This window comes from Bombyx mori, chromosome 4, assembly GCF_030269925.1.
Source record: "Bombyx mori chromosome 4, ASM3026992v2".
Lineage (NCBI taxonomy): Eukaryota > Metazoa > Arthropoda > Insecta > Lepidoptera > Bombycidae > Bombyx > Bombyx mori.
The window spans coordinates 11,786,010-11,808,387 of record NC_085110.1 but is presented as its reverse complement, the minus strand read 5'-3'; the positions used below and the strand labels follow the sequence as shown (position 1 = coordinate 11,808,387).

Sequence of the window (22,378 nt, the reverse complement as noted above, 5' to 3'; positions counted from 1 at the left end):
ATATTTCAAATGGCCAGTATTGTAAAACGACAACTTCAACCTGTTCTTTTTGACAACATGCTGTAGGTTGATAACCTTAATAATGACTTTGATAACCATTTCTGAAAATTTGCTACTAAAGTATGTTGCCGTTCCGTAAAATTTGTCTGCAATTATGATTTTAGGCTTAAATTTTGGTTATCTATATTCACGGATATTTTTGAAAAAAAAACCGTTTAAGTCAATATTTATTACCTATATAATTTTGTATTTATTACGAGTGATTGTTGTTTATTTAAGGCCTAAACATTATCCTCAGCTGCTATGTTACTATTTACAATCAATATGCTTTTCTTATTATTCCAATTACAAATTGATTGATATATTTAGTTATAAAATTAACACATTATCGACAATGTGTTAAAGTTAAAGATATATTTTTCGTCAAATCGCTTTTAGCTTTGCCAGACTTACAAGAACTGAAGACAAACTAAATATTACAATTATTAACTTTATAATTGTTGTTCCCAAACTGTTTCGGAGTACACGACTGGGTATATTATGGTTGTAAAAATAATTAAATACAGCGCCTAGCTCGTTACGGATTGTTATTGTAGTAACTTTATATACACGAACGAGTAAAAGACTCCATTTTGTCCTAAATTATCCTAAACAAAGATCGTTACAACTTAGAAATTAACAACCTGAATTGCTTTATTTAGGTATATAATGAAATCATTTTAGGCTAAAAGGAGGAGAGTTCACCCTTTTGTTATTTATTGCGGTGTGTAATAATGATCACGCAAGTCAGCAAAACATTTAATTAGTTAGTTAGCGTTGTAGATAGATCATAATGAAAGGAATATTAACTTACATGCATATGCTATAATCTAGGAGTTCTAACAGAATATGGTTGTCGTATTGTCGTATCGTGATTAGTTTGTTAGGTCAATGCAAACTAAATAACTCAGCAGATCATCAAAGTGATTTCAATTGTTTGCTCGGTGGATCTCCTACGATTTTATTTTATAAAATTTGTTTGCGGGCTTGATTCGATTCGTTGGCAGCCGGCCACCGCCTTTCTAGTATCAATGCGCTTTTTCCTTCAACCAGTCAGCCTAGCATTGCGGCGTAAAATTATATTCACACCAAAAAACACAACGCAAAAGATATTTGGAGCGTTCGAAATTTATTGAAAATGAAACCCGCAAAAATATAGTTTGCGTAATAACTGGTGGTAGGATATCTTCTGAGTCCGCACGGGTAGGTACCACCACTGTGCCTATTTCTGGCGTGAAACAGTAATGCGTGTCGGTCTGAAGGGTGGGGCAACCAATCTAACCTAACCATCTAACCAATAAAATAAAATAAATTAGCTATCTGGATTATGCTTTAGGTTTTAATAGTTTATATTAAAATTCAACTGGGACCTGTTGTTCTTATATGAGTATTAATTGTATTTTTTTTTCATTTGCGCGCCAAAGTTTGCTAAGTATTTGTGTGGTTTCAAAATTGCTTCGGGCGATTTATCATAAATATAAGTAAGTAGTAATGTAGCGGCTATAAATAATAGCTGTAGCTGTAAATAATAGCCTTAAGCATACTATCGAGTCAAATGCAATTTTATAAGCTTTCCATTGGCTTGATGTTAGCGGAAACTTTGTGTATTGAGATATTTATAAGTATAGGTATAACGAAACGTACTCTGTTTATGATAGGAAAAAGTGTAGTCATGTAGTGTTCTTACTACAAAGACGATCGAAGTGGTGAAGGAAATAATCAGAATAATTCCTATCCGAAAGTAAAAAAAAATCTTTATCTACGGAAATAATTAAAGCACCAAGAGCTTAATCGCACATTTCGTAGAAGAAATACTGATGATTTTGTTTGCTCTCGAGAAGCATTAGCCCTTTGAGTTTCTCGCCGAATCTTCTCAGTGGGTCGCGTTTCCAATCCGGTGGTAGATTCTGCGAAGCACTGCTCTTGCTAGGGCCAGTGTTCACAACACTTCCGATTTGAGCCCCGTGAGCTCACCTACACGTTAAGGTAAAGCTGAATTAGCCTCTCAAGGCTATCAGCATAGGTAGGGAAAAAAAAGAGGAGCACTTTAATAATCAAAATGACCGAGTCTACGTTCAAAGCTTTACCTACATAATCTTTTCAAGTCAATAAGGTCAACGTGGGTATTATCAGGTTTCAGTAATGGTTTAGGCGGTTGTTTGTAATTAAGCAGTGAGTCGGCCAGAGTCTTCAAAAAAATATCAAAAGATTGGGCCGTGCTTATTAAGGAGGAGGTAGTGAAACTCTTTACAACAATATGTTGATTTTGAACCTTTCACTGGTGGCACTTTTTACTGGTGGTAGAATCTCGAGCCTGCATAAGACTGGCAACGATGCAATCAATGTTCTTGTCGCAAAATTGAAGGACCAAGTATCATATTTGAATGATAAACAATAACACCTCACTGTCCGTAAAACTATAGGTAGCATGAGCATTTTTTAAATTCCGAATTACACTTATGAAAACCTCCAACACTTAAAATAAATATCTGTGGCTAGAGAAATTAATGATAACATTAAAAGGCCGTTTTAGCAAATAAGATCGTGTTTATATCAGACCGTGGAATTCTAAAAGCCATTAAGAAGCCAATGTTTAAGCCAGAGTTCTATTAATTAAATTTGCCACTTATTCTGAAAACTCGTTTGCTGTGGAAGAAATTAGATTTTACTAACGTAGTAAAATGTATAAAATTCTTTTCAAAGCAAACTAAAATGAATCTAACCTAATAAATTAATTGATTGAGAGTTTTTCTAATATAAAAGAACCTTATCTTACTAATTTCGACTTGCTGTGTAGCAAAAAAAATAATGTTGAAAACTGATTTTAGGTCTCGAATTCTTGAGATTTGAATCACACAATCGCTTACTCCATGTTTTATTAAGGCTTGTTATTTATGATGTTTGCCAAACCTTATGAATTCTCTGTGTGTTTTTTCATGTGGAAGTCTTCCACGGAAGAATTTATTTATCAGTTTACGATAAATTTATTTGTAATCTCACAGCATAATCAAATTTTAAGTGTGTTTAACTATCTACTTCTTCTTCTACAAAGACGTGAAGTGGTAGTCAAAGTAGTGAAGGAAATAATCAGGATAATTCCTATTCGAAAGCAAAAAATCTTTATCTAGGGAAATAATTAAAGATTAAAGAACAAACTACGTTAAATTACATTTCAATAGGAATGTAGATAGAATTTTAGTAATACATGTAGGTTTCCGCAATATGGTGGACAAATCCGATCGGAATGAGAGGTCGAAAGTTAATAATCCTGGATAAGTTTCTCTAAAAGATACACATAATCAAAGCGGCGATCTTTTGGAAGTACCTTTGTAAAAATTTCGAGTGTATTATAGGTATACGGGGAACACCGACCAATTGTAGATCGGCCCACAATATCGTCCTTTATCGTTTTTGGATAAAAAATTCAATGATTATTGCTAATAACAACGTAAAGTTTTATCAGGATATTATTGTTTTCTATTCAACAGAAGTGATGAAAGTTTTTATGAGGATTTTACTGAACATTTATGATTGAAAGAAAAACGATAGTTTGATTGAAATTTGAATGAATTTTTGAAATACTGAAACCTCTGAAATGGTTTTTCTGGCGTAGCTAAGCACGAATACACGACATGGATTTTAGAAATGGCGCACGGACTTCTATTAATTAAAACTTTTATTGTAGTTGTTACCCACTGATTTCACAATAAACTTTATTTTTATTTTAAAGGTCAAGAGCCTGTTGAATGTTTGGAAGTAGCTATGCCCATCTTTCGTACTAGGCGTAATGGCTAGTTTTATCTCCAGTGTTATAAAAGGAGGAAGTACACAGGGGGCGAGAATAGTCACCTGCACCAGATCTCGTTTTATTTTATTTTTTATTGCCGTTGTATTGTAGGCAGATGAGCATACGGCCCACTTAATGATCAGTGGTTACTGTCGCCCATGGACTTCAGCAATGCCAGGGGCAGAGCCAAGCCGCTGTCTATCGCTTAATACTCTTACACGGCTTACAAATATGTCCCATAGAAACACTGTCCGGGAATCGAACCCAGGTCCTATGGAACGGTATCTAAGGTTAATAACTACTAAGTAGACCATCGTGTAATAAAGTGGTCAAAGAGATATAAAGATCAAATGAAGCTGCAGTGAACTGTAAACAGTATAAGCAGATTTTTTACGGGCGCGCCACGGTCAGGCTCAGTCTGCCTGGCTGGTTCTAATGAGATTGTAACGATATCAAATTATTTGAAAATATACATATTTTTTTGTTTCGTTTATTTGATTAATTTAATTTATTTATCCGTATTCTTGAAGCATTAAACTAAGTATAGTTTGAAGGTTAGGATAGTAACGTAGATGATACTATACGGCAGGGAATTTAGTCTGTAGCGGTTGTATTGTAAAAACTGAGGCTTTAGAACTCGTGTCTCAAGATGTGCGTCGGCATGCACTTTGTAGATGTATATGGCCTCCGGTAACCATTTAGCACCAAGTGGGCCGCGAGCTCGTGCATCCATGTAAGCAATAAATAAAAATGCTATTTATATTATAATGTTTCTACTGTACAAAAGACTAAATTTTAAATTCATCTTGTTTCTATTTATTCTAGGTAATCATGAAGCTCAGACATGCAAATGAGAATGGCAACGTCGATATAATTGAGACTCAAGACATCACCCTGCACAGAAACACCAACGATCGTAACACTAGGGCAATATCAAGGAAAATTTACGAAAACATCGACAATTCAGAATACAATTCAAATTTTAATGTAGTATATGACACAAGAAACCGTACTGAAACTTTCTTAAACTTTAAAACTTCTTCTAGAACAGATAACTATGAAAGTGCAAATGTGAACGTTGGAGCAGTCGTATGTAACAGACAGTATAGAATTAATACTTGTAAAGTTATTGCTTACAAAACAATTAACAGTGAAGCTGTAAATCTGGAGGATACTGGAAAAATTCACACTGCACACCCAAGCTTTTTAGGTAAATCACAAAAAATATATATTATTTGGCATAACACTTTTATAACCTCCCTTTTTATTTTATACGATGAGGAAAAGTAATTTTGTTCTATTTTAAGTGTTCTTGAATACTATCGCTAATTTGTTTTATCGTTTACAGAAAGCCCTAATGCCTTATCTGATGTCACGCCTGTTGATGACGAACGGGCGTTTGAACAGTCAGATTCAGATGAGATGTCTGAAAACGGTATCCATCCTGTACCTAGAGGTATCGTGAATCCAAATTATCCAGGCTTTCAACATTTAGCTCATACTCTACAGGTAAATTTAGAAAATAAAAAAGACATCGTTTTATATCTGAGATCGTTCGTAAACAGAGAGAATTTTTAAAAGCATTATAGTTCAATTCAGATTCTTCCGATTTGGATTTTTTTATTGGTTGTTTATATGAGTGTATTTTCAGGATTATTCGTCTAATATAGAAAACTTTTATCATTCTGATAATGAAATGACTGATGATGATGTTGATTTAGAAATTACTGAAGTAGAATCAGAAAACAATCAAAAAGGAGTAACATGCAAAAATAACAACAACAATAGTCTTAGTACCATTACATTTACAAAATTGACATCTTCACAAAATGATATAACATTCGAAACAAAAACATTAGATAGACAGATCAAAAATGAAATGCCCGACTTACTAAAGACAGTTCCAAAAAATATTAATAACAACAATGAAATCTGTTGTTTTGAATTAAATTGCTCAGATACAGACATAGAAAACAACTTTCATACAAAAGAAATAATTGGTGATTTTAATAAAGAGATTGAAGAAGAAATTCGAGAACTTCTCAACTATAACATTAACATTCAAGATGATTTAGAAGAATTACGAAAAGATATTAACGACACTCTTGTTAAACCTATAGAAAACACGATCAACAATATCAGCGAAGTAGTTAACCACGTCATAAAGAAACTTGTAGAAAATCAAGGAACGTTCATAGATCAACATGAAGATTTGCCGTTAGCAGAAGCTATATGTTACACAGAAGAGCGAGATGTTGTGGATGAGATTAGTAAAATTAATAAAGAAAATGAAAAAAATGCTAGGACCGAAATGAATTTAAATAGGCCTACATTTTTGTACATAGAAAATAGCTTAACCGCGAGCGGTAAAATTTCAGATGCGTTTTTGTCGGATGGAAAAGATGAAATAAATGTCAGTGAATATGATACGGAAAAGCTATCTTTAAATGTGGAAAATACTATCAAACAATTGAGCACCGAACTGAGGAAGATTATTCCTAAATTAGATGAAATGCGAGAACGTGATAAACTTTGGGCTGAAAATAGAAGGTTCACGGACTCCGTTGTTAAAGATGGAAATTCTAATGAAATTCAGAGCTACTCGAAACGTAATATTTTATCTAGTAGTTCAACTGTAAAAGACAAAAGTGATATTAAAAAAGTTGGATTTTCTAATTCTACTATTAGGAACGCTCCAAAAATGTCTCAAAGGTATGTTTTTAACAGTTGATTCTCATAATAGCACATTGAGAAATACTCATAATGTATTTTATTAATATAATTGAAATTTAGAAAATACGCAGTAAGCTACATGTGCAATTAATCCATGTATACATCTGCCGCGATGTAGCGCGGTCTGTCCTCAATTTTTGAGCCGCTTCATAGACCTTTAAACAACTTTACTTTAAAACAGCTATAGATATACTTTTTTCGTTGCGCTTCTATTTTGCTAATGCATATAGGTTAAGTTGTAATGTAATTTCGAAGTGGCTCAGTCTCAAATATGAAAACCCATAAATCGCAAAAGCAATCCATATGTTTGAACCGTACGTACATATACATATCATGAGTGGAATTGAAAATAGATTTGACGTAATCTTAACAATCCTGGTAAATTTAGAAGTTGGTTTAATTCATGTCTGAGTAGTCTACATAATTTCTCTTACATTCGGCTAATTACATTTTAGAATCTATTCACAAAATGAGGTTCAATGTTTTTAATGGAACGAAGATAGTGAATATTTGTAAGATTCGTAATTTGTATTGTTAAATAACATATCGATGTATTTGAGAAATTTCAGAGGTCCAAGGGACCGTTTTAGAGAGCCGAAAAATAGTAATAGCAGTGCTCAAAGTAAAATATCCGTCCATGGTGATAAGGTCACCAAAGAGATTGACTTAGGTATGTATTAAACTATATTAAATTGCTCTGTTTAGTAAACAACTGTATTCTGTACAATTTTATTCTGACCAATAGGTAATAAAAAATATAATTATTTTAATTTTAATTTAATAATAATAATATTAAAATTATCTTTCTATTTATGATAATTAAGTTTCCGCTCTTATATGAATTATTTCGAATGTTTTCAGAGAGTTTTGATGTATACAATATTGAGACTGCTTTACCTAAATTAGATTTGGATGCTATCGAAAGTCATCTTAAAGCAGCCAAAGAAGCGGAACGTCGGGTAAGTCGCAAAATAATTACTTGTCCATAATTATTTATTTAAATGTATCTAATCCATATGGGTGTAAAATTATAGTAACACTGGTAGTAAGTTTAAATTTACGCGCTACAAAAGTAACGGTAAATGCACACTCGGAGTTTGATCCACGTCTGCTGCAGCCATGTGTAACAGTTAATTACAATAGGTAGGTAGTAAACGTCTTGAACCAGCTTTCTACGGTGATTCAGCGGTATAGCTGGTTGTTAGTCTCCAGTTTTAAAAGTCAATTCGAGCAGCAAGGTGTACGATTGCGTTCTATTGACAGTGTTGACACGTATAAATATATTGTTTATTAATTTTGTTGAAACAAAGTGATGGAATCAATGCCGTATTTTCATCCTGAACAAAGACATTACAAAAAAGACACAAGGTTTCTCTTGGATTTATACACGATTACTTATGATAATCACGAGTCTGTGGATAATATTTGTTGCCTCGTAAGTTCTATAAGCATCGTAAAACCTTTTTTTGACATACAGATAAACTGACCAAATTAATATAGTTTGGGTTGAGTTCCATAGACAAATTAAATGGAACATTCTGTAAATGTGTGACCTTGTCCTAAAATGTCACATTGACGGGATTGACAAGAAAGGATAACGTCGTTTTTTTTTTGTTTACCATTGTGTGCTATAAACAAAACGTGCCATATTTTTGCCAAATTTAAGAAGACTGATTTGTATTTATTATGTTTGAGAGCTTAATTACTAATATAAGGCGGAAGCTTACCAAACCGTCGCCGGAGACTGCTGATAATTGTGAAACAGTAGAAAAAACAGGACTTAAAAAACGACTGCACCTGTTCAAGTTAAAATTAACAAAACCAGATGTCAAGAATCCCCCTATAGACCAATGTGATGATATAGCGTTAAGTCCACGTGCTAATGGTGTTGCAGGGTGTGCTCAAACTGAAATTGAATGGCCAAAAATAACAGACAATAATCCTAACTTATTAGATAAATTTACTAGGATTGTAACTATTACTGACTATGCACCATATCATGATAAAAAAGTAATTTAATTAAATCTCCATTGTGTTTTAAAATGATACAAAACAATGAATATTGGTTTTACATTCTTATCTAAAATAATTTGGACTATGTCATAATTTTATTTATTACAGAAACGTAATGATAGAGAGGAAATTAGAAGGCGTTTGGCTATGGGAGCAGATGCAGATGAATACTTCAGTATGGGACACACAGAGCGCCCAGGGAAAAAACCTAGCTTACAGTCTCGACTTCAAAGTGGTATGGCTTGTAAAATTCATTTATGGTGTTTATTTTAGATTAATTAAGTTACCAATGAAATATTGTTTATTAAAATGGTAATGGGGCTATAAACTGGGATGCTTGATTGTTGCTTTTGAGTTTAAATTCAATTAGATCTATGAATAAAAGGGTATTTGTATGGTGCCATATCTATTATAACCATTTGATACACACTCACACACATAGTTGAGAAAGTAATTGAAACTAGTACAAAAAAATATTAGTAATAATTAACTTTTGAAATTAACAAAAAGGTTTTGATATAAAATTGGGTACTATATGCCTCTCCTACAAAGCACATTCTTTTCAGCATGATAGAACTCTTAGTTATCTTCCGGTTTCCTATTAGATTTTGATTTTATTGATTGTCTCAATTTAAGATTAATTCAAAATTCATTAGAAGGAATAAAAATAATCAGTCAGTACAAATTCCTACATGTTTTATTTACATTGTTGTAATAAAGCCTACACCTAATATTTAGAAAAGTAATATTTATGGAAACTAATATTCTAATATTTGTGAGAAATAAAAATCAATTATCATCACACTGCTTCATTATAAATTGTGTTTAATTGTGTTGTGTGTTTTGCAATGTGGATACAGGGATGAATCTGCAAATTTGTTTTATGAATGAAACAGCATCGGAAAATGAATTTCAAGATTTGGACAAGAATGTAAATTATGAAACAAAAAGTCTTTCACAATCCAGTCTTTTCAGTAAATTAAACTATAACCATCCTTATCAGACAAGGCCATTGTCGGTCAATATAACAAAACATGACAAAATTAGCACTCTTCAGAGCGGTGAGTACACAGTTTCTACCCATGCTGTGGTCATTGTCTTATTGTCTTTAGTGTGAAATCAATTTTGTAAAGGGAAGTCAATGCTTTGTTTTAATGTTTTTGTAGCCATTGGTGATGTTGCAAGTATATATATATTTTGTTTAATAAACACGGTAAAGGAATTGTTACCAAAAAATAATAAAGTGCTACCTACCTCAATGGTGACATTAGTAATTAAATTTTCCTTAAATTAGCATCTTGAAAATAAGACTGTCTTGGGAGAAGGATTTAATGCCAACCCAACTTCTAGGGTGATCTCAATGACTTAAGGGAACGTACCCATACTACGTGACCCGTGTAGGGGGGGGGAGCGGAGTCTTTAAAATACTACGGTCAGTCACAGGAGCGGGGGGGGGTGGCTCAGGTTTTTGTCACGTAGTCGATTTCGAGTAGAGTCGTAGTCAGAGAAATCTCGTATTTTTTCGACCTATATTCGAATATAGCATGTTTAGCGCTTTGTAAACTCACACTACATAATTCACTAGTAATTTAAGTGTGTATGCAGTCTTAGCCAATAAAGACGAGTAAGGAACCAAATTATTATAACTTTTTTAAATTTTTGCGTGTGAAATGATTAAAAATCATAATTAAGAATTACTACGTGAAAACTAAAGGGGGAGAGGGGGGGTCTTGGCATATACTACGAGTGATCAGCTAGGGAGAGGTCAAAAAAACTAAAAAAATTGGTCACGTAGTATGGGTACGTTCCCTAAGATGTGATTTTATAGATTATTCTTGTGCACTTAAGCAGCAATCTTATCAAACTGCATGAAAACCTGCAAAGAACCACTATTTTAATAAGAGGAAATTAACATTTTCACTCACATAAGGAATCAACAGCAGTACTAAACAGCGTCAATATTTTTGGAAATGGTTCCTTTACTATATATGAGTCGTCTATTATCAAAGGTGGCAATCTGTGCATTTGGACAAAAAAAAATTATTGATATGTCAATACAGATTGATTTGAATATAATCGTCTCCTTCAAAGAATACGGTTCAAAACCTGCATTAAATAAAGGTTAATAGTTAACCTGTTATTTATCTAAGATGTCGTTCCGAAGAGTTTTGTGACTGCCAATGGAATACAAAGTCAATAATTCGTTTTTCTGATTTACCAATCATTGTCCAAAAGTCAGATTGCCGGCTTTGATAATAGTCGACTCATATGTACTGACACCAAAAACTATATATTATATAAAAATATAAAATTATTATGTATGTGTAAGGATATAAGTGAATTGGAACCATTATAATTTCAGGTGCGAAATTGCGTCCATCAGCTTTACAAAAGAATAATAAGTCCCGTTCTTCACACTCGTTGGGTCATATTGAGCTGAAAGAGTCAGATTTTTATGCACTACAGGCGACACTTCAGACCGAGGCGCGGATTGCGCTGGCCCAAGCAAAAGAAATGGCACGTATTCAAATGGAGGTGAGACTCTAGTCCAGTAATGGCAAGACTATTGTGTTCCTTTTTTTTTCCCTAGCTATGCTGATAGCCTTGAGAGGCTATTTCAGGTTTGCCCTAACATGTACGTAAGCTCACGGGGCTCAGATCGAAGTGATGCTAACACTGGCCCTAGCAAGAGCAGTGCTTCACAGAATCTACCACCGGATCGGAAACACGACCCACTGAGAAGATCCGGCGAGAAACTCAGTGGGCTGTGTCTGTGGGTTAAGTTGTGTCCCTTTGTTTATCGGAGCGTAAATACGAATTGTATGTGTGTTTTGGACAGCGGTAACGCTGGAGAAAAATCTTTGCTTACAATATAGTTGAAATTGGAATTTAATAACAATATTGAATTTTGTTTATGCAGTTTGTTATGGTTATGCATATTTTGTAAGAATTGAACATTACATTAGACACTGGTCGAAATCAGAACAACATTATACACAAAATAAGTGTTATTCAGTGGATATATATTACACTTCTAGCATGAACGTCGCAGCCGTCCGGTGTCGCCCGTGACCGAAATGTTAAGACGTAGCATGGAGAAGGCAAGCGCGCCGTTAGCTGCTGATCGACGTCGGGTATCCCGACAGCTGCTCACCGATATGAATATTGCACAGTTGCAGGTAAATAAATTTCTTTCAAAGGAAATACTCAAACTCACTTAAGTGACTTTAGTACCAACTAGCTGTACCCGTCCGCTTCGCTGGGTATTTAATTTAACATTATTATTTCTCACCCCCACAAAGATTCATCAAGATTCATCAAGATCATTAACGCCCCCGCAACTGGTGTAGGAAGTCCAACACTCATATAAATATTAGCGTATCCATTGAGTACATGTATTTTCTACATGGATACCAAGTTTCAAGTCAATCGGATGCATGGTTCAGTAGTTATATCGGAACATCCGTAAAAACCACTGTAGATTTATATATAAGTATAGATTCAAATTAGCAGTTTTTTAGATCATCAATTAACATTCGACTTTTGTATTTGATTGTGGTAGTTTGGTACCTTGCTAAAGTGAGTGTATGCAGTAAATATTAAAATCCTCTTTTTAAACTAATTAGGGTATTTGAGAATATTTACGTCTGTAATTGTGGCTTGTTTGAGCCGGCACGGGTAGGTACCACCACACTGCCTATTTTTGTCGTCAAGCAGTATGTAATACGTTTCTTTTTGAAGGATGAGGCAGCCATAGAAGTACTGTCAAAATAATATAATGTGGGCAAAATTCACATGTCAAGTTATGAATCGTTTCGCTTTAGACATAAAAACTTTAGTTTAAAATATACGACTTAAAAAAGAACAACGTTCTTTTAATATCACAAAACTCAAGGCTAATATGGCGTTTTACAACAACAAAAAAAGCCTGTGATTATTATCATAAAACTTGTTTCAATTATACCACTTCAAATGTATTGTTGACAAAAAAAATATATTTAATAATTTTGTTGATTGTATGTATTTTCACATAATTAAGAATATAAATCTAAGCAAATCAAGGCCGTCTAGTTATACTTGCATTTCTAATTTGTTTCGGGTTTGTTTTGAACGGTTAAACCGCGACCTTCCATCTGATTTTGGTCTTCGCGTGTGCTTACTCATGCACAAAGCCCATTAAACACAATGAATTTATTCTTAGAGCCACAATAAGTATTGTGTAACGTTTTTTCTTTCTCTTTGTAATGAAAAAAATATATATTATTTCAATATTACCAGCGAACGTTCGTGTGTTTACTTTGTATGCCAAATTGGTTTTGGTTGAATTAATTATATATTTCGTACGCGGTGGTTAATTAACGGCCGTCTGGTGTAGTGGCAAGTGACATGGTCACTACATACGGGGGTCGCGGGTTCGAATCCCGCCAAGGGAAAGATATTTGTATGATAAATATAAATGTCTTTTCCAGGGTTATGGATGTATATTAAATATATGTATGTGTATAATAAAAATCTTATATTTATTTCCGTTATCTGGTACTTGTAACACAAGTTCTTTACGAACTTATCACGGGACCAGTTAACGTGGCGTGATTGTTAGTAAATATTTATTTATTTATTTATATATATAAAAAAAAATTAAGGTTATATTTATTTAGCTGAGGTCGCGTTTATAATTGCGTTTATAAATTAGACGATTTAGACGAAATTAGAGTTTTGCCTCCGCGACGTACTCGTGCGTTACAGTTTGAAGGGCGGAATATTAAGTATATGTAATTTAATTGAAGACTTTATGACTCAAGATGTATTATATAGGGGCATCACGTGTGGTGTTTACGCGCTCCGATAATTACTTAAATATAAAGCACATATTACTGCTGGTAGGACGTCTCGTGAGTCCGCACGGGTAGGTACCACCACCCTGTCTATTTCTGCCGTGAAGCAGTAATGCGTTTCGGTTTGAGGGGCGGGGCAGTCATTGTACTGTTGAAAGTGAGACCTTACAATTCATGTCTATGGGCTCCGGTAACCACTTAACATAAGGTGGGCCGTGAGCTCGTCCATCCATCTAAGCAATAAAAAATAAACCGTAACCGCTTAATCTTGCTTATTATTTAGATCTATGATTTATAGAGAACGACTCGATCATTTAGTTTTGTTCAACGAATCTAGGTACCTACTATATAATATACTCGTTAACTTGTTGACTGAAAGAGATCGCTTTCAGCGATAAGCCCATAGTATTGTAGTTATAAGTTTAGTTTTTCTCATTTCGTTTTTCTGTACATTGTTGTTATTTCAGTGTATCAAAGTGCAATAAAAAATTTTGTACTTTCGGACTTTATATTATATTATTCTTGTTCAATTTGGAACTGTATTTTGTGAATTTAAATTGTGCATTTATAATATTCTAAACAAAACAGATCAATATTTTTTTGTAATTTCCTTGAATCTATGTGATTCACTATAATATACTCTATTATATATAATAATATAATCAATACAATCACTATAATATAAATACATGCAAAAGTAAACTGATCGTATAAAAGACGGGAAAACATAAAGAAGTACCAAATAATAATAATAATATATTTTATCGTGTCCGCGGGACAAAGTAGTGTTTTTTACTTACTAACGATCTCCCATAACTTTCGTGTGAATTATTTAATACATTTGACATTTAATACAATCTTAAGGTTGGTTGTGGGCATTCATAATGTTTTAAGTACCTATAAGCACTGTAGATTGATCGACTCCACGCCGAGTTCGTTGACTTATCTATGCAAATAAAAAGAACAATTTCTACTATCTTACCTAACTCAATTGATGCAACATCTATGTTATACAGCTTTTTTAAAAATAATTTATTGCATAGATTGGTGGACGAGCTCACAGCCCACCTGGTATTAAGTGGTTACTGGAACCCATAGACATAATCTACAACGTAAATGCGCCACCCACCTTGAGATATAAGTTCTAAGGTCTCAAGTATAGTTACAACGGCTGCCCCACCCTTTAAACCGAAACGCATTACTGCTTCACAGCAGAAATACGCAGGGTGGTGGTACCTACCCGTGCGGGCTCACAAGATGTCCTATCACCAGTAAAAATGCTTGCCAAAATAATACCAATAAAAATGCTTTCATAATCTGAAGCAATATTTTGTGGTCGTATAATGCAGTATATATATTTGATGAATGTGGAAGGACATAGAGGAAGAGGTAGACCTTAGAAGAAATGGATGGATTGCGTGAAATACGATATGGGTAAGACGGGAGTGAGCGAAGAAATTGTATATGATAGAAGAGTATGGAAGGAGAAAACATGTTGCGCCGACCCCAGGTGACTGGGAGAAGGGCAGGATAATGATGAATGATAATGCAATTACCCGTAACATCGTTTGTTCGTTTCAGGTGATCGTGAACGAGTTGCATTCGCAGATTGAATCGCTAAACGACAGTCTGGTGAAACTTTTGATGGCTCGTGACGAGCTGCACATGGGTCAAGATTCCATGCTCGTTGACATCGAGGATCTCACTCGTTATTTGTAAGTTTTTTTTTTATTTCACTACTTAATGGCACACGGAACGGTCGTGCTGGACCTAAACCTAGTCTAAAATTAATTTTAACCCAAAAGTCTTAGTTCAGATTTTGTAAGGTGCAGATCAAAAGTAAGCGGTAAAAAACCTTTAAAAATTTAGTAGAACCATAATAATAACTGGGGCATAGACTGTTAGCGGTCAAAACTTGATATAATGCATATTCTGTTTAGGATAAAATAAAATTCAGAAAACCTACTTGAATCGAAACACGCAAAGGCACCTCTAAAATGGTTTTAATTTTGTTTTTCTTTTTTTGTTTGAGTTTTTTTGTTGTTGTTTATTCTCAATTACCTAGCTTTATGTTGGCTTGATTTTTTGAGCAGTGAATAGACGGAATAACAGTTTATCTGTTTTTTTAAATACCATCTGTACTATCTACGTCTACTTACTTACTATGTACTGCCTACATCTCTTCTGTTGAGAGGGGAACTTGGTTTTATACAATAATAATAATGGTGCGCCAGAGTGTCATCCGCGTTTGATATTAGAATGAGCGAGGCTAGTTACATTTTTGCGCCATAAACAATTGCTTGTGTCACTCTGGTCCATCAAATAACAGTCCTATAGCAACGCTCCTATACCATGTCCTATACCATGGCAACTCATTCTATACGAACGCGATGATAGATGAGAAATCTTTCTGCCTACATCGCCAAAAGATAATTTATACCAAATTTATAGTCTTATCGAACGAATAATTTCGGATTTCACGTTATGAGTACGTGATATTTTTATATAGACATAGATAGAAGGGATGTATACTGAATCGCATACGATTTTATCACCGCAGTTAGGACGACCGAGTTTTTACGAATATAAGCTTGCAGATAATGCGTTGGAATTCAATCGTTACAGGGTTTTATTTAAAAGTGGCATTTGTTTTTGGTTAAATCAATCCATTCTGGATATTTCAGTCTAAATTTGAGAATTTGAGTTAAATTTAAGTATCTCGGATGGATAGTTACGGAAATCTCATATATAGATAAAAACATTGAAGTCCGTGAATAGGTAAGTTACTGAAAAAAATAATTAAAAAGAATATTCGGTTGACAAATAAAAGAGAATATGATTATGTTTTTCCTTTGCTATTTATAATTAGGCAAAAATTCGGGATCTATATCACATACGAATTACACAATTACTTCCGTTGAGTTCTATACGGAAAAAAGCATACAGATTGTGGATAATAAACCTAAGTTCACGGATCGCCTGAAATCTTTTACAGCAACAAACACAAAGCACACCAAAAAAAAAGACAATAAACGTATTTTGGATCACATAACATTAATATAACATTAGTAAAAGTGCAACCGATTATAAAACCACTAGGTTGGTCCCATAACACAAAAAAAAACCGTTAAGTATGTGCTTATGTAATAAAAACAAAATATAATAATAGCAAAAAAAAAACGATAATTGTTCGAATAATTTTCAGGGGTGTAAAAGAGCAAACCAAGAAGACAAAAGGCTCCAAATCTGGTATGAAGAGGCTTACATCGTTAGTGAAGTAAAATAAATTAGTGAAGCTTATATGTGATTAGATTATGTGTTATGATAATATTGTATTTAATGAAAATTTTAAATTATCGCTGCCGTCTAAGTTTATTATTCTGAGAAATCTCGTTTCTTATAATAATTATCTTTGAAAGATCAAATTATTATGTGCGACTTTTTCTGAGTGATGACTTAAACGGTGCTTACAACACAAGGTAATTATGGTATCCAACTTAAAGTAAAGGCCATTAATTAAATTGCTCTCCTGAAATTTAACCATTTGTCTTGTAAATTAATATGTCTAAACTATATTACTCTTACAATTTTTGACTTTAATTCTATTGCGGAAGGAAACGGAAGTGAACAGACATTGACGATAGAACAACAGTAATTGTAAGTTAATTTAAAATCTAATTTGGCATAATGTTTGTATTGATATCATTATTATTTCTCCTTTTGCCCAATTCTGTCATCGGAGTGAGATCTACATCAATAATCTAATAATTTTAAAGAACATTTTTTTTACAGCCGGATCGTTATTGCGTGAAAACTGTAGTTCATAATTTTCACGCAATCACTGACGGAAAATCGTTTTAAAATCGATTTTGGATTCGATTACATTTGGAAACAATTAAAAATAAAACATTCGATGTACATTTAAACAGTATCTTTAACAGTGCTACTTCTAGATTAGTTGAAGTCATGTTTCCTTCCGCTCAGCATATAAACGTTATAAAATGTTACCTCTCTATACTATTCAAATACTATTTGTGTGTAGAATTTTAATCGATATTTAAAATAATGTAATCGAATGATATTCCATGACCGATATTGTTGTTTTAGAGTATAATTATTATTACCTTGGACCGTGTTTCTTAGATACACTAAATATATTCTTGAATAAACAAATTTACCCTTTGACTCTTTCAAATGTACCATTTGAACAAAATAACCATCCATAACATATAAAATTAAATTAGTTATATTTATTTTATTATTTTAAATCGTACCATTTAGTGTTGCTGGTTTAAAAAAAATTGAAATACCGCCGTCATGAGCGACTTTAACATTTCGAGGTGTGTGTTTCTATTGTCCCGCTATACATAATAAGTTCTATATAAATTGTGACGGTTTTTGTTCTATGTATTTATCTCCAAAGAGTTAAATAAGATATTTGTTAATTTAAGGGTTATTCAAGAACATGTGTTAACTGATATCAGACACGATCTCATTGTACAAACTAAAAGATGGTCAACCGGAGTAATATTAAACAGGCGGGATTTTTAATAGCTCTCGATGAACTTTACAAATTATGATATAATGTATTAAAATAAAAAGAATTTAATATCTATGATCAAAGATAATAAGCACCAGATCAATTAAAAAAAGTTTATTTTGGCTATGGGAAGAAAACATCTCTGTTTACAGAAAGTTTAATTTATCTATGACTACAAATTATTATTTCATTCAATCTATATAGTATACATATACAATATATAAGGTATAAATGGGAATATGAATTTGTCGAGAAATGTTCACTATTACTCTGAGTGACTCAATATGCAATGTATTTGTAATTTGTATATATTGGTTCTTATCACTTCGTTGTTGTCCTATCACTTTCTATGTATATTTAGACTTGTATATTTTGACTATTATGCCAGCTTAAGTACTGATACCCACCTAGATGTATTGAAACATAAAAATATTATTCGCAGATTAGAAAAACATATTTTTTCATAATGTAGCGCTCTATGTATATATATATATACGTTTCGCCTTCGATGTAAAACATTTTTCACGAGGTCGCAAAAAAGTTCAAATCAGCTGATGCGCGCGTAAAGCAGACACCACTTACCAACTTCCTTTGTAAAAAGTACATTACGTGTCGGAAAAATATTATTATACTGAAATGACGATTACTGTTTACCTTGGTGTTTATTACATTTCGACTTCGGGAGTAGTTAATAAAATTCGATAAAATCGGACTAATAAAATTGTCTAGTTTTATTTACACATCGAAGGTGTATACGTACGTTTTTTTCATTGTCCGATTCGATATATACGATAGCAAAATATCGTTGCCGACAAAAACTCCTATGTTGAGCCACTGACGGCGCCTGTAAACTTTTTAACATCAGACTATCGGCGACGAGATAACGATATCGTATCGTTCAATGTAAAAACGATTTAATAGTCGTAAGTAATGTTCACGATATTTATGTGTAGGCGTGTAGTTGTGCACATGCCGGTGGCGCGATCGTATCGGATGCTTACGCGCAATTACCGTAGCTACATAAAAACAAATTATTATACATATGTATTGCAAATCACGCGCTGGAAACTGTTAACTGTGTTACTACCGATCTGCAGCGTTGTTGACGAATTTTCGAATTTGTTCCTAATTAATATACTTAATTACCGTACCTTATACCTTAACTTTTATAATCATATGAACGAATATCAAGTTGATAGTGAATTAAAAATTAACTAGATGGCGTTAGTGGCTTTATTAATTATGTGCGTATTAACTGATGTCCAGGCATTCTAACTACCCTTTCAGTCTAAACAGTGATATTGTATTGACTTACCCTCCACAAAATATATTTCTCAATTAAATCATACTTACCATTTAATATTGCAGTAAGAGTAGTAGCTATAAATGTTGAAATTTACATTGATCTTCTTTATGTGACTTATGAAAGAGATTTTTTAAGCGGTGACTCAGAGGTGACGAGTTAGATTCTTGTTATGAAAAAAATATTTTTTAAAACAATTCCTATGATTGATCTTTGTCAAAATTTATATTCAAGTTATCTGTTGAGTAAAGAAATTTACAATACAATTTTTACTAAGATTCGAAAGTAGCGTGACGCCATCTACTAGAATCGTAATACAGATGACTTGTAATTATTATATCCGACAGATGGCGTTAATTATAGGTTCATTATATTTTTTAATTGTGCTATCCGTGCACACTTTACATCCCATACACATTATTAATTAGTACGATTAGTGTGTATTTTTTCAAATATGAAAATAAATGTTGTTCGGAATATGCATATTGCTTGCGATTTTTGTTATCGCGATAGAAGCTATCTCTACAATATCCGTTATCAAATAAGGTCCCGTGTGCTTAGTGCGAGTTTTTTAACGTTTTCGATAGCGTAAAAGCTAGCTCATATTTGTATGGAATGGAATCGTTCGCCTACGTTTGCCGCTAGGGGCTCTGTTCGAACTGCATATAAAATTGGGTTAACTTTTACGCTATCGAGAACGTTTAAAAACTCGCACTAAGCACACGGATCACTATTCTCAGCGTGCAAGTGATATTCAACGACTGAGGTGTCTATGTGGGCGTTAGAACGGAGGATATAACACAAACATTAAGTTGATTCAGTCTACGTTAACTTTTTAGTAGATTTTTCATGATCACACATTTATTTTAGTTCTCGCTAGTTTCCAAACGCACATGATATAAAATATTCCAAGATGGGTTTGCCGATAAATACAACATGCTATTTACAACATGCTCAGTTCAAAACGATACAATTTAATTTAACGTTTTTAAATATGTATTATACATATTTGTATTGCTTGGGAATGTGGAGTAATATATTTGTTTATTTATTACACTTCATGAAAAATTTACATTGGCGGACTTAATGCTGTAGGAATTCTCTACCATATTATAATATTTTATATTATATTATGGTAGTATTATTATATTATAGTATTTACCTTTAATATTATATTTTAATACAATTTCTAATATCATCTTGTTAGTCGTATCTACCTCTCGTCCTCCCATTCACATAACTTTGGCGGTGACTACCACTTCTGTGCAGTATAAAGAAAATTTAAAACTATGTGTAAAAAAAATAATAGAAGTTAGTAAAGAAGTTCGAATAAATAGATAATAATTCCGATAATTTGTCAACATCGCTGATCGATTAATCTTATATTCGTATTTAAGATCTTTTGAGTGAGAAAAATTGGTGTATTGTAAACTTGGGTTCCTTAATGAATATAAATTTAATTTTTAAAGCTCAATTTGTGTTTTTCTCTTGTTTGTATTTAAACAAAATAACTCTAGTCTTAAAGAGGTTGGCGGTAGTCACAAGTTGGTTGTGTACGTCTAGGCAAGCTCGTGGTAGACGTCTAGGCAATAAAAATAAAAATAAAAAGAAGCTACCACAAATACCCCTATAAAGGTTGTAATTGTATCGAAATAATCTCTTTATATCAGAAATCAATGTTATCTTTTGTCTATTACGCACATTTCTTAAATATATATAGGTATAATTTAAATAAAAAAAGATCAATTAGCGTTTTTATTGCCGCGAATGATGTTCGTAATGACGTTTTGGTGTTAATAAGTTTTTGACTTTTCATACGGGCGGACGAGCTCATTTGACCAGGTGTGAATCGGAACCACGGCGTCACACCTTGAGTTATGAGACCGAAATCTCAACTGTGCTTAGTGTTAACGGCTAATAAACATTTGAAACCGGAACGAAACACTGAAACAAACAGAATTGTGTTATCTAGGTAGGTACCCGTGCGAGCTCACAATGTACAGCTTCAAATTTCTCACCTTTTCAGATTTGATTTCATTGCACAATGTGTTATCGTCAAAGTAGGTATTTCCTTAGTTAACATTGTGGATGCCGGAGGATTTCAACACTAGAAATAGTATCATTCAATATTAAGACACCAGCCGGCCTTCCTATTTAACCACATTCATTCAACAAGTGTGTCATACTGACATCTAAGTTGAAATAAATGATTTTGAATTTGAATTTGACATATTATTCAATTTGAATAACCTTGATAAATTTATCTAGGTTTCCTCACAGGTTCGTCAGTTTAAGATCGCCTGTCTACGAGATAGCTGGTGTCTTATCAAGTTTATATCGTTTTTTATTGCACCGATGGATGAATGGATTCACCTGGTTCATAAATATCACGACGTCAACGCCACCCACATTGAGTCATGAAATTAAAGCCTTAATTGGAGTGTATAATGCCAGTATCAAACGTTATTCCATTTTAACCTATAATTAAACATGCATTTAAAGTTTTCAGTAATACAATTCAATTAGTGATAACATTTTCAAAAACGTGTCAATTCCCACAATCCAAAAGTGGTTACATCACGCGCGGTGTCAAAACTGCTGACCCTAAAATAAAACAAGTCACCTGCGAGGCCCAGGTGCACGAACGCAATTAATATCATCCTCTAATAATAGATATACACTCAAGCTACACCTCAATATTTATTTGTTTTAAAACGTATCTCTTTCGGCTTTTTAAGAATCGACATATTAATTGCGGATACAATAGATATATTGTTTCTTTTGTCGCGAAATGCTATTTAAAATTAATTCTTTCGGTGTTATCTCTCTTAAATTATGGCTTGCGACGAGAAAATAATTTCCGAAAAGACTAAATCATGTGGGGAGTTTTAATTGCGTGAACGATCATTCGCAATCTTATCTATATTAATGGAATTTTCTATTTAGGGTCAATTTATATCCTGTGGGAATCAATAAAAAAATAGATAGGTACTTTTTAAATTTCACATCGACTACTAATCTAAAGTGGCAATTTGTTTTTTTTCCAACAGAGTATAGCTTATGTCGCAATTAGCATTTAAGTGCAGTCATAAAAGTTATCAGGGATGTAATCTGTATGGGCGAGCATG

General features: G+C 33.2%; 1 protein-coding gene across 3 annotated transcripts in view; it reads left to right on the top strand.

The window, feature by feature from the left end:
• The window catches only part of LOC101743190 (schwannomin-interacting protein 1 homolog), a 52,039-nt gene extending 31,315 nt beyond the window's left edge, over positions 1 to 20,724 (top strand). For 2 of the 3 annotated variants that reach the window (XM_021351118.3, XM_012694582.4), the window contains exons 2-12: positions 4,652 to 5,036; positions 5,175 to 5,335; positions 5,478 to 6,538; positions 7,129 to 7,229; positions 7,421 to 7,518; positions 8,681 to 8,807; positions 9,433 to 9,633; positions 10,935 to 11,107; positions 11,611 to 11,751; positions 14,989 to 15,122; positions 16,613 to 20,724. In XM_021351118.3, the coding sequence (XP_021206793.2) occupies positions 4,658 to 5,036; positions 5,175 to 5,335; positions 5,478 to 6,538; positions 7,129 to 7,229; positions 7,421 to 7,518; positions 8,681 to 8,807; positions 9,433 to 9,633; positions 10,935 to 11,107; positions 11,611 to 11,751; positions 14,989 to 15,122; positions 16,613 to 16,688 (2,652 nt within the window). In that variant the 5' untranslated portion in view covers positions 4,652 to 4,657 and the 3' untranslated portion in view covers positions 16,689 to 20,724. The remainder of the gene's footprint in view (positions 1 to 4,651; positions 5,037 to 5,174; positions 5,336 to 5,477; positions 6,539 to 7,128; positions 7,230 to 7,420; positions 7,519 to 8,680; positions 8,808 to 9,432; positions 9,634 to 10,934; positions 11,108 to 11,610; positions 11,752 to 14,988; positions 15,123 to 16,612) is intronic. The other variant, XM_012694584.4, reaches the window with a different exon arrangement.
• The last annotated feature ends 1,654 nt before the right edge of the window (positions 20,725 to 22,378 follow it).